The sequence below is a fragment of the Ornithodoros turicata genome, chromosome 1 (genome assembly GCF_037126465.1).
Source record: "Ornithodoros turicata isolate Travis chromosome 1, ASM3712646v1, whole genome shotgun sequence".
Taxonomy (NCBI): domain Eukaryota; kingdom Metazoa; phylum Arthropoda; class Arachnida; order Ixodida; family Argasidae; genus Ornithodoros; species Ornithodoros turicata.
The window spans coordinates 23,707,883-23,721,028 of record NC_088201.1 but is presented as its reverse complement, the minus strand read 5'-3'; the positions used below and the strand labels follow the sequence as shown (position 1 = coordinate 23,721,028).

The following is a 13,146-nucleotide window of genomic DNA, read 5'->3' as shown; positions in this document are numbered from 1 at the left end:
CCTACCCCATTGATACGTTAGTTCAGCACATTCATCGAAACCACTGGCACTCATGCTACAGTTTGAGAGCGTGTTGATGGTTATGCGTCAGTGAAGTTATTGCTTCGCGGCACAAACACCGAATAAAATAAAGTGAAGTTAAGAAATTGCCAGGTTGGGTTACATCTTGGTGTTTCTCTCTCTCTCTCTGCTAACAGGTCACCGGAAAATCATTCTGTGTCCGCGTTCCTGTGCTGCATATTTACAATGAATCTACACCGGAAAATCGCTTAAAATAGCAGTGCGCGAATGAATTTCGACAGTCGCTACGAGCCTTCGAATATGCAATCAGTCTATCCTATAAAGCCGCAAAGGAGCACACGTGCATTGTTCTTTCGAACAATAAGATGCTACAGTATGACGAATGAACCTTGAGCATCTTGCCGGCCCAGCAGTTCGAGGTCGCGGGGGGATATGTAATGGCAATACGCAGAGAGATTGGTTGCAGTGAGTTGAGTCCTCTCAGCGCAGCCAACGCGATCCAACTCGATGACAGCACTTCCGGTGAACTGTCGCTTGCTGCGTCACATTCGACGAGAAAGGCGATGACGCGAGCACTGTCTGGGGAATAAGCGACAGGCGCGGCGTTCGACAAACTCCCCCGTTTGGTGCCGCAATAACTGTCGGGGATCAGCAGCTTCACTTGAGTGCTGCAACGCGCACGTGTGCCAGACGCCTCTCCCGTTTTGTTTAACCGACCCCATGAATTAAGACTATTCCTCAACGATTGGTTCATGACAGGCCTCTTTTCTCCCTGAAATGCAGGCAAAGTGTCAGTCGCGCCCCTCTCACTAGCGCCGACTTTCCTTCCGTCCCCTGCGGGGTTGCTGACCAATACGAGTGCGCGAGCAGTTTGAGGCGCCCCGCCTTGGCGCTCCCACCCATTGGCTGCGCCGACAGTGAACGAGGGAGGCGGCGCCGTGCCGTCGGTGCCGACAGGCCTCATTGGAACTTGTAACTTGACGGTTACCCTGTTGATGTGTGATGGACTCTCGGAGTTGTGGCCGATCGAGACAGGCCATGTGCGGCCATTGTTAGACTGTGAGCACCTCAGCTGGAAAATATGGCTGACAGCCCCGCGCGGGAAGACGAGGCGGACATGCCGCCACTCGAATCTCTCATGGAGGACGATGAAAGCCGAGCCGACAAGACAGGAGACGCCATCGAGGAAGAGCTGGACGTGGTGAGCACGGCGTCTCTAGACGCCGAACAGGACTTCTTCGAAGACGACGAGTACTTCAAACCAATCAAGAGGTTATGCATGGTGGAAGCACGGCCACCGGCAAATCCATCGCCAAAGCCCCTTACCTCTTTCTTCATCAAGGACATTCTCAGCCACAAACCAGCTCGCAGAACGACGGGTATCGTGCGGCCGTGGGACTTAGAATCGCCGAACCCGGGCCGTCGGAGGCCTCGGTCTACGGACGAGGACTCCCGCTCCGAGAGGTCTGAGAGCGACTCTCCTGAGAGCCCTGCTGCGTCCAACAACAACAGCTCCACTTCTCCTCTGGATGCACTGTTCGAGATGACCAGCAAGGCATTTGAGGGGCTCGAATCCGGCGAAAGAGGATCCGGTGAGTCCTTCTGGTTATTATCATATCACACTCACAAACAATTAGATAAGGATAACACGCCATCACCAAACAGGCACCCAACTTGCTCCTCCAGCTGTAAGGTGCTTTGGACGATATCCTGACCTCGTCCAGTGCACCTTTACTGCTGGAACGCAAGACAGTGTACATCATATATTCAATTAGTAACCGCCGAATACCAGCCGTATCAACTCCTTGGTTTCAGGCTTCAGATATGTAGCAGTAACGTTTGCACTCATTTTCGAATGTGCTTCCCGCTGGTAATTATTTAAAGCGCGTGAATGTGAATTAAGCGTCAGATCCATTCTATTCGATTTTCATTTATCGTCAGGTCTTAATCATCCATGTATATGACGTACCAACTACCCAAAATCTCCACTCGTTTCATTTATCGAACCATCCGAGCAGGGCCAGTACACCACGAAGGTTTAGTCATATAACTCAGTTGAATATTTCTCAATCCCAAACCTTTTGCTACACTGTGAGGAGATGTTCACTCTTGTTCATTTCAGTTATTCGTATAATCCATGACACGACTGTATAACTATACATTTTGTAACACTACTAGTGCACGTGGCGACATTTTGCGTCGTGGAAAGCAAAAATGCAAACAAGTATCTGTACAACGTTCACTCACACATGTACAACACAATACAGGCACGCGTCCACGGGAAATCACACCACTGCAAAGGCGTCTTCTTTATTTTATTTATTTATTTATTTTTTCAATTATCCCGCAAAGGATAAGATCTACATGGAATGAAGTATACACATTCTCAAGTTGGGACTATGACCTCTTCCAGAACGCCCAAAAAGAGATAACAATCTGTCTACAGTATGTGTGCTTCTCGGTTAGCGCACGGGGCTTTTCATTACATGCAACAGTCATGTTAATAATAAATAAATATCAACAGGGATTTACTTGGATTTTCTTTCGTGTAAGGAAGCATGCTACAAATAGGCGCTGTAACGTATATCAATAGAGCTAACGTTTTCAAAACCACCATAGCGAAGTGGAATATTTTATCTGACCTATTAACTCGCTTTATTAGTCGAAATATTACCATTATAAACTCAGGGGTCCTCTTAAAAGGAGCCGTTCAAGCTCCGCGTTTCTGCCGTGGATGTGCCTGTGTTCGATGTGGTTTGATATACTTAAAACTCGGACACACCAGATGGCACAATACCATTTTTAATGTTAAAATTTTCATCGAGCTCTTTATTCCGTGACGTCTTTCCTCCTTGTCCTAGCCTATCCTATATCATAATGGAGGTTCGAGTAGGGCGGGTGGGACCATGGCTATAGGGTTATGAGATGCAGACAAACATGCGGAAAGAACTTGTATGATGCGAGACAAATAAGTATACTGAATATCATGTTTTGATGAACTAATGATTATACATACGAAGAAACTAGATTTAATCTGACTTATACATGGAGGCCCCATTGACAAAGTAAACGTCACATAAGAGCAAGAAATTGCTTCCAGTGTTGATTGTGTACACTGCATGTTTACGTTCTTCGGTACATTACACTTGGAACATGTACCGTCATTTTTCGCTATATTTATATTTGGAAGGGAGAGTCACGACATCTATAAAGGATATTATACACGATATATAATGTAGATTAGATCCGGAGATTGAGTTGGTGAGCAGTACCAGAGACAGGTTAGGTAAAGCTGAATGGGTACAAAGAAAGAAAACGCTGTCACAGAAACTGCTGTGTCCTCTTATGGCGATGTGCTACAGCACAATCCTCGACATCGACTTTTCGTAAGATTTTTTCTCATAATTGTTATCATTCGCGGATCTACATGCAGCTTTAAAATTTTCAAAACGTCCTCTGACGTGCCTATATAACTTTGAGGCTCCTCGCAGCAAAAGAAAACATTTTAGACGTACCTACATTATCACCAGTACAGTGTCTTTTTTTCTTCTTCTTCTTCTTCCTCTCGCATTAGAGCTGCATAAACTCCCTACGTGTATGTGCAAGCGCTGTTCTGTTCACTTGTCCAACGCGAAAATGGTACGGTTTATTTAACGGTACAATTTAATATGACATTTCAACGAAGCTTCGAGGCAGATTTTCCTATTTGGGCGGAACGTAAAGCGTATAAAATGGGGTAGACGCAGGCAAGCTCGTGGATGAACTCCATGATCAGAAAAACCTGAGCGTAGGCGACGAAAACATGGACGAAGCTATACCCACGTCTATTCTGAAAAGTATTCACGGGGCTCTGGCAGAACGTCAACGTTTTCGCCGACCGTTTGTAAATTTCCAACATTTAGGAACACGTACTGTATAACTTCGACGAAGTAACTACAGGCGTCGCTTCATGTATTATGGAATACGAGGTATGGCACTGTCGCTATTATAACACGCTTTGCGACTGCAATATATAGTTCCTTTCCATACTTCTACCGTGGTTACTCTATACACGATGGTCTGCGCCGCAGTCGTACATTTCTAGATATACCAGTTGCAAGAAAAACTGCCGAAAAACAAATTGTCGCTTGTCACGAAATTGAATTCAGTTCAACATTTCTGCATATAGAGTCATAGTGGAAGCTGGCATAAAGATTTTTTGAAAGATATTCGGCACAATGAATAATGAATAACAAACTTACTTACTCGAATGAGATACTAAATAGAAAGTTGCAGTATAGAGAGCTTTTTCAACAAAATACATAGCCGCCATGATGTCATTCGATTACACCATAGACCCACGAATGTTGAAGACACGCTGTTTTGAACATTCGACATGACTTCGGCTATATACAATTAAAGACAGGTAAAATAAGCTTCAACATACTGCTAGATTGATGGGTTTTCTTTCAGATTAGAAATTAAGTACGGAAAATGGATACGGGTGCTTTGACAAAACTTTGTCTTGTCAACAAAAGTCAATCTTGTCAGTGTCAACTCACGCACGTGCAGCCTCACTGTAACCCCATGGACGTTTAAAGAAAAAGTAGAGGAAGACAGAACAATCTAAACTTAAATATTATACACTAAATGTACATAATTACTTCAGTGGTCCAAACATAGTCCATAAACTACAAAATCAATCAAATGCGATTAAATATTTGCTAAGCATGTCGGGAATGCGTTATTTAGCGCTATACTATGCTCATACGTTTTATCGCTACCTTGAGCACCAAGTGCATAGCAATGCAAGAACGACCTCGGAGAATATTATGGACCCAACTGGACTAATTGTATGTTGTTAAGTTCCAGCTACACTCTAAGAAAAAAAGGAGTACTTTTACTCCTTTTGGGGAGTAATTGCATTGCCACAAAAAATAGTCCCTTTCGGGAGTAAATGAATGTCACAGAGTGAAGACCGCATTTCACGCGCTGGTGTAAGAGTCCCAGGTACATAATTGGTGCGCATGCATGAAAATACTTTGAATCAAACCGTCAACGGTGATATATCGAGTGATTTAAAATCTTGCGCCATACTAGGGCACAATTTGCGAAGAAAGATGCGCTAACTGTTTCTTACTCTGTGTGGCTGGAAAATTGCTACGTTGTCTGAGTTATACAGCCTTATGTCATTCAAATTGACCAAGGGCACATATTTACGTAGACTGTTGCATTCAGGAGACCATTCGCGAAGTTTAGTGACAATTTGCAGTCCTGGGGAGTAACTGTCGGGACTAAATGTTGGGTAGGGAACTAAAATGGGGAGTAATTGCAGACTAGGGGAGTAGAAGCTGCAATTACCCCCCGTTTTACTCCTTTTTTTTTGCATAGAGTGTAAGAGCTGTAAAAAACCCCAGGGCTGGAAAGACAATCACGGGCGAGAAAATACAAGGGTAGAAACTCCAGCGAACCGGTAAGGAAATATGAAGGGAAGTGCCTCAGCTGCAGGAGAGCCGCCGATATTTCGAACAGTCAGTTCTGATAAATCTCTGTTCGGAACATCGGGGGCTCTCAACCTGAGGCACTTCCCTTCATACGGACGTGAAAAGGATGCCAAAACACATGCACTGAATAACAATAGTCAGCAGATTAAAAAGAGTCAACATCTTAATATTATCTCTTTTTACCGATTTTAGATGTAGATGCATCGCCAACCAGTCCAGATTTTAACTCTTTCAACTCTAAGTTTGAGTGCCTTACTATACGCCGTGAGGGCGTGGGGGCGAGCTCTGTGATACCCGTCCTGTCACACTAAGAACATAATCCTACAAACATAAAAAGAGAGAAGATATGTGCAATAAATGTACACTTTCAGACCCGGGTTTCAACGTTGTTATCCCGGTCATATCACAATAAGAACAAAAGTTCACAGAAAGTTCTTTCTTTTTGTTTCTTTTTTGTCATAGTGCCAAATTTTCAAAAAAGAAGGTAAATAATCCTGATTCGACAATCATTGAATATAACAAGAGCACACAAAACAAAACGTCTACGTGCTGTGTTGTCCGTTTTTGTTTTGTGTGCTCTTTTCTTCAACTACGAACTTCAACGAACTTTCCCGTAGCATAAATGACGTGCTATACGAGCATGTAGTTATGCGTCTCATGCACGTTTGAGGGGAATACATAACATGCAAACCATATACACAAGCCCGTGCCGCCATTATTTCACATTAATATGGGCATAGCCGCATTGCCAACGTTTTCTTCTGTGTGCAGTGCACAAGGTAACTAGCAATGGATGCTAGACCTCATTCGTAACAGCTTCGTACTGGAGGTGAAATACTTGATCGACACTTGTGTTCATTCCATTTGTCTTACTGGGCAAACTGTCATTGCTCCAAAACAGAAGGAAACACAGCTGTGAGGTGCGTTTATTTTTATTTGAAGGGCCACTCAACAACAGGTTACTTGAAATGTCACATTGAGAAATGCAACTACTTGTAACAGAACATCCCGGAGGTTTCCAAGTTCTTCAAAACTTGCATGCAGACAAATGTGTTGTATGGAGCAAATAATTATTTGCATTCATAAGAAGGTAAACGGAATCGCAGGAGAGTAAATGTAGTTCTCGGAGGAGTCGATCTAGTACGAGGGAAGGCGCGTGATGGCCTGCTTTTCATGAGGAACAAAAAGGAGACTGACTGATTGCATAAAACCGATGCAACCATAACCGCAACTGCAAAGTCACTGTAAATATCATCAAAGCGTCCTATATTTACTCTATAGGTATCATCGCCTACAACGGAGCGACCAACTGGTTGAAAGTACTTTCATTTTTTCCACACACGAGAAATTCAGTTGACGGTATAAGGCCGCGCTTGGAAGCTTCGCTAATGTACCAAGCGATCTCGTCTGTATGAAAAATCATTCTTAGTTCTTTGAAATGAAACGAATCAACAAGAAGTCCTGTGAGTCAAAAATAAAGCCGCTAACTAGCTACTACTTTGCTGACACAGCTTTGGCGAGCGAATACCAAAGCGACGAACGACCGACATTCAAGCCGAGTAATCATGTAGCGTATTAGTTTCACCTCCCAGATGCAGCCTCATAATGAAGGCTTATACTGTCGGCGCATGCAAAGCAGGCGAACAGACGACACCGGAACTCTACGCACTTCTGGGAAAAGAGGATGCTCGCAGGCCGATGTAAACCGATCAGCGCTTCCGATGTCTTCCTTTGCTGAGATGTCATTAGGCAAGAAGGTTTCGTGTTGAACAAATTTTTGTTCTCTCTGTCTTTCTCGGGAATTGGCATACAGAAAGAAAATTTGTGTTCCTGAATTAATCACCTATGTATACACGATAGTGTATGCCTTGTTTGACGAATCACAGAAAGGCGAGTGCAATGACCGTCCGATTCCTTCTTCTGCCTTCCTAAAAATTAGCAACTACGCTGGCTTATTTGCGCAGTTAGAAAATTTACTTACACGAAAGAAGTATAGGTATATGTGAGTGGCTTTTCAAGATGCGCCCTGTTTACATCGCGCGCAAGACAGATTAAATTTATTTTAATTATTTTTTATTTATTTGGGTAATATTGCTGACCGCCCAGTGGCAGCCTAAGCAAAGAGACACTAGGCCGAACAATAAACACAGCAAGCATAACAAGCAGGATTGTGAACATTGAGCGGTAACAATACGTATGACAACATGGTAATATCAACGAGTGCGAGAGACTGTGTTAAGATGTTAGTAAACATACTTGTTATAGTTGAAACAAACGTGTCTGTATCATGTAAAGATATGACTGATTCAGGAAGCAAATTCCACTCAACTGAGGTTCTGCGAACAAAAGAAAGCTGACAAGCGCTAATGCGAGGCGTAGGCAGATAAATATGTCGGCTGTGTCGTGTCCTAGACTCATACAAACCAGAGTAGCAGAATAATTGTTTATAGTCTATCCTCACTTCCCTCTGCAAGAGCTGAAAAAATAGTTTGAGTCGATGAATCTTTCTTCGCACAGCGAGCGGTGCAACGCGGACTTCGCTATAAGAGCTGATACTGAATGAATAGTAAAATGAATCGTTTTCATGAAGGTGTCAACATGCACGGGCTGACGCAAGGACAACTCTTTTGAGAGCACACAAAGCACTCAAAGAGCACACAAAACAAAAACGGACAACACAGCACGTAGACGTTTTGTTTTGTGTGCTCTTGTTATATTCAATGATTGTCGAATCAGGATTATTTACCTTCTTTTTGAAAATTTGGCACTATGACAAAAAAGAAACAAAAAGGAAGAACTTTCTGTGAACTTTTGTTCTTATTGTGATATGACCGGGATAACAACGTTGAAACCCGGGTCTGAAAGTGTACATTTATTGCACATATCTTCTCTCTTTTTATGTGTGTAGGATTATGTTCTTAGTGTGACAGGACGGGTATCACAGAGCTCGCCCCCACGCCCTCACGGCGTATAGTAAGGCACTCAAACTTAGAGTTGAAAGGCAAAGTGTAGATCTAGCAGTGTTTGAATTTTGTTCTCCCAGGGCTCATTTTTTCTTTCTTTCGGTAAACGATACGCCCCCCCCCCCTCCCCCAGGGTTCATAGTGCTGTCTGAGCTACTTACCCACATTCGTTGAGAGTGAGACTCTGCTGGTTTCGATTAAAGCTCCAAAGCTCCTTCGTTGTGAAGCAACCCCCAATTTTCTGAAAAGGGCAAATAGGATTCGTGCGAGTCCCATATTCTCACAGCTGTTGATGTCGAGAGCATTTTTGGTCAAACTACTTGAAACGCGACTACGAACACACGTTTTTTTTTTTTCCTTTTTCTCTTTTTTCTTACAAACAAACAAACAAATAAACACACGTTTTGTACTTTCGATCATCTCATAATCGGAGTATGAACAACGTAATACAATGAGATCGAGATGCATTACCATAGGCTGCCCGCAGTAATCACAATTAAATGCCCTTCTTTTCAATAACCACTTTCAAAAACTGCAATTTTCGTCGAGCTGCAAAGCACATGTGAGCAACATAAGTTCATATGTTGTGATACACATCATGAAGTACATAAAGTATTGTATCGACAACCATTTGCAAGTTACTGAACTGATTCATCAGGTAGGCCCTGCTTGTCTTGTTTTTTGTTTTGCTTTTTCTTCCTCCTCCTCTTCTTCTTTTTTTATGCCTCTTGGTCATCTTCAGGTTGGGTTTTTCTATTGTCTTTTCTATTCATGAGTAACTGACCCGATTTTTATATCTCAATCAATCAACCAGCTGGTGCTCTGGTGGGGTTTCTTTTCTTTTTACAAGGAATAGCAAGTCGGCTCCTGCCTGGCTGACCTTTCCTTTTTACCTGCCTCTTTTTTTTTCGCAATAAACATATTCCCCCCCCCCCCCCCCCCCCCAAGAAAAGGCATTGTGCACAAGCGCACACAAATCAAGCGCCATGTCGTAAGTTAGTAAACATAGAAAGTTGTTCTAATAAAAATTGTATAATCAGTATCGCGTTACAGTTTCGACTTCTTATTCTAATGCACCGCGCGTTTCATGTGGTTTCAAAGTACCATGCCCACGTCTCCTCCGAGTATCGCCAGGGGGAATGTTTTTATCCGGTTTTTCTTCCCACGTGGGCGTTGTCTCTTATGCAAACACATTACGCAGGGGAGCTTCCGTTTTCTCTTCAGGTCATGTCCAAAAGCTCTTCAGCGCAAGTTCACTCGCATGTTTTATTATCCCCTTATTCTGGTCGTCGCTGACAGGGCCACAATGACATTTTATGAAAGCCATGCGTCCACATCTTTCACGGCGGTGCACGATAGAAAATATAAAAATGTCATTACAAGCGCGCACATAAAACTATGCAGTTGACTGGGATGATTTCGTGTACATGCGAAGTCAACACCTGTATAATCTTGCATCTGACAACAACTAAAATAACATTTGGAAAGGTATCGAGGGAATATTAATTAGTAAGGAAAAGTACTAAACAAAAGCCTTTTTGTGTTTCACTGTGGAGATATGATGAAAACGTTGTGGTCTTACCGCAAACGAAACAAAATTAGGAGAATAAATTAATAAACACATAAGACCAAATTAAACGAAATATTGCAGCTAAACAAAGATACTGCTGCTACACACAGGCCCAGTCTATCGGGGCCTGCGGCCGGACTCAGGCATATATGTGACCGCATTTGGGCAAAGCACCTTTCGGTGCCGGACAGCTGCGTGCATGGACCACGCGGCCGCCTGTAACCACGGTTAGTATATATAGTAGGTTGTGTGTGAGTGGAAAATTTTGCACATAGCAACGTACAGCTCCTGGCTTTCTTGGCTTTCTACACTGGTGTCTGGTACCCGTGTCATTGCTACCATTATGCATTTCTCGAAGCATAAAAAGCTAAAGACAGGCTTCCTAATTTAGTAAAGCTGACAAATTCGGAATCTGCGAACAAAGTGGGTCTTATTTTTCATTTCTGAAATGTTAGGGGCCAAAGTCATGCGTTATGGGCGATCTGAAAAAAAAAAAAAAAATGGAAAAAGGAAGTTGTGGAAGAGATCAAACACACAGACGAGCGCCAAGAAATTCTGATTTCTCTCTGTCTCTCTCAATGTCAAACAAACGGGAGTTCTGGGCGCCATATCAGGCTTTATACTAGCGAAGAACAGCTCAGGGTGCAAGACCCGGTCAGAATTAGCTTTTCGCCGAAAAGTCAGAACCTTAATATATGGCATTGAATACTGCGTGCTTTTAATTTCTTCGTGAAAAAGCTGTCTTCGACAGGCAGATCTTAAATGGCTATTATTGATCGAAATTGTGTAAAGCAACTGGAGCACTATCCCGGCTAAGCCAAGGTGACAAGACCTATCATAGTTTGTAATTCGGGTTACCCACCTTCATGGTGTGTTTTCATCGCACCAATTGTTTCTCAGAGTTCAATATTAAATTCACAGCAGGTATTTTATGCACGGCAGTGCGCAGCTTGATGGGCAACTAGCGGTTTCTTTCCTATACCGCTCGTCAACATTTCCTGAAATCTGCAGTTGGAAAGGCGTACGAAATGTTCAATAAAAGTTAAACGAACTGTTTTCCTTTTTTCTGCGCGATGGTATGACCAATAAGGGTAAAAGTAAAATGGAGGTCTGATCAGTGAAATGTTCGTGACGCTAAACACAACACGGCAGATTGTGTAATGACACAGAGAAGTTGCACATCTGAAGCAGCACCTGAAACGCCCATGTTCTATGCGTCTTGTGCATGGACATGTGGCGTACACGGAGATTGTGGTATACACGGGCGTTTCGGTGCACAAGCTATTCGATGCTTGATGGACACAAGGACCAGCGGTCTTTTAGCTGCATGTACTTTCCGTAATCGTATAGCTACTTTGATTTCGCTTTACTTTTGCACTTTACTTTTATTTCTCATACGGATACCAGAAAGTAATCGTAGAAGATAGAAAGAAGTCCATTTTATGGAACATTGCATTCTGCACGAATTCTGCATTGCATTGCACTCTGGAACCTGCACGAATACCGATACCAATCAAGTTAAGGGGTGCACCACATTCTGGAGTATTAGTATTACAGAGCTGTGTATAGAAGTTAGCCTGTTGTGAATTTGATATGAATTAAGAAATGATTAGCACAATAAAAGTCTATGAAATCATCCGGATCACAGAGAAGGATGTTTTCATCATCTTGGCATTGTTTTTGTAAGGCTTCTAGTTAGGTACACAGTAAACGTTTTTACACTTTTTTGGTGTACGTAAATGGCTTGTCCCATGGCGCACACCTTTTTGGTGTTGCCTTTACACTCAAATGATGGGTGTTTTCTAATACACCCTTTAGTTAAGTGTATTTCTAATAAAACACTGTTACAATGGGCGTTTAAAAACAAAAACACCCTTAAAAGGGGAGTATTGTATTGAAAACACCATTTATGATGAAATTATTTGTTAGCAAATATTCCCGCGCAAATAGTGTAATAGAAATTTCCGCGGCAGCATGCCGAGACCAGTGGCCGACACGTACAATTCGACGTTCTTGCTTTTATGGCAAGCAGCACCGTGAACACGGCAGACTTCCAGCCGTGGTTCCATCGTAGAACCTAAACCGGAGCGCAATGCGTCGCAGGCACGCCTCGTTAGCTTGATAACACTGTGGGACCAACGTGAGTGCCGAGGTTTGAAGAGACCTCGGGCACCCTCAGTAGCCTATATTGGCGTGTCGGATGGATCATATACTGAAATACAATTTGTTGGGGCACGTTCGTTACATGTGGTGGGGCGGGAAGCGTTCGTAACGGTGATGGGAATGCGCTTTTGCAACTAACACCCATGCTTGCAATGAGTCAAAGATATAAGCTAAATTTCTAATATCCCTTCCTGTCAAATACTGTGTTTTTAGCTCAGGTTGTCGTCTATAATGTGATTACTTGCTGAGCGGAGCTGTGAAGCCAGCATAAGGTGTATCTCACGAAATTAAACACCGTTTTTAACACCGTATTCCCAATCCAAATTGGGTGCAAAGACGTCTTAGGCGTATTAGACGGTAAACACCTGCTTCAACACCCCGCTTTACACCCTTAATGATCGACATTGGATAAAACGTGGTGTATGTCGATATTACACCTTTAGTAATGCTCTTCTTGCACCCTTTGCGGAATAGAAAACGGTGTTTTTATAAGAATACACCTTTTTTGAGCAAATAGAAGTGTAAAATGATTTACTGTGATATACCAATTTCCATAATAGCAGTTTTAAATCCGTCTATTGAACGCACTCTTCCACAAATAAGTAATCCACTTCGTGCCTAAACTCTATAGGACTGCCTTTTTCGTCGCCAATACAGCCCAAATTTTGCACCGAGTTGATTGTGTTGTGTCACCTGCACCTGATAACTATGAGAAATCAACACATACTTTTCTGCGCATAGCAATACACTACATAACATAACAGTATAACGTAGTTTTCTGTTGTTAGGAGCTTTTAGTAAACGGGAAATACTTCACGAAACCGATTCATACGTACAATGGTGAGTTTTATTGGATAGGAAGGTGTTCATCATAACGGTTCCGAAAACACGATACGTCGATCGCCATATTCCTTTGAAGTGGATAACATCACGTTTCTGATCTTTG

At 42.8% G+C, this 13,146-nt stretch overlaps 1 protein-coding gene across 2 annotated transcripts in view; it reads left to right on the top strand.

The window, feature by feature from the left end:
* Positions 1-13,146, top strand: part of LOC135377671 (transcription factor LBX2-like) — a 208,358-nt gene that overhangs the window by 153,799 nt on the left and 41,413 nt on the right. Inside the window, exon 2 of one of the 2 annotated variants that reach the window (XM_064610263.1) lies at positions 805-1,613. The exons of the other annotated variant lie outside the window; for it this stretch is intronic. Within the exon in view, the coding sequence (XP_064466333.1) occupies positions 1,103-1,613 (511 nt within the window). The 5' untranslated portion in view covers positions 805-1,102. The remainder of the gene's footprint in view (positions 1-804; positions 1,614-13,146) is intronic. 2 annotated transcript variants of the gene reach the window in all.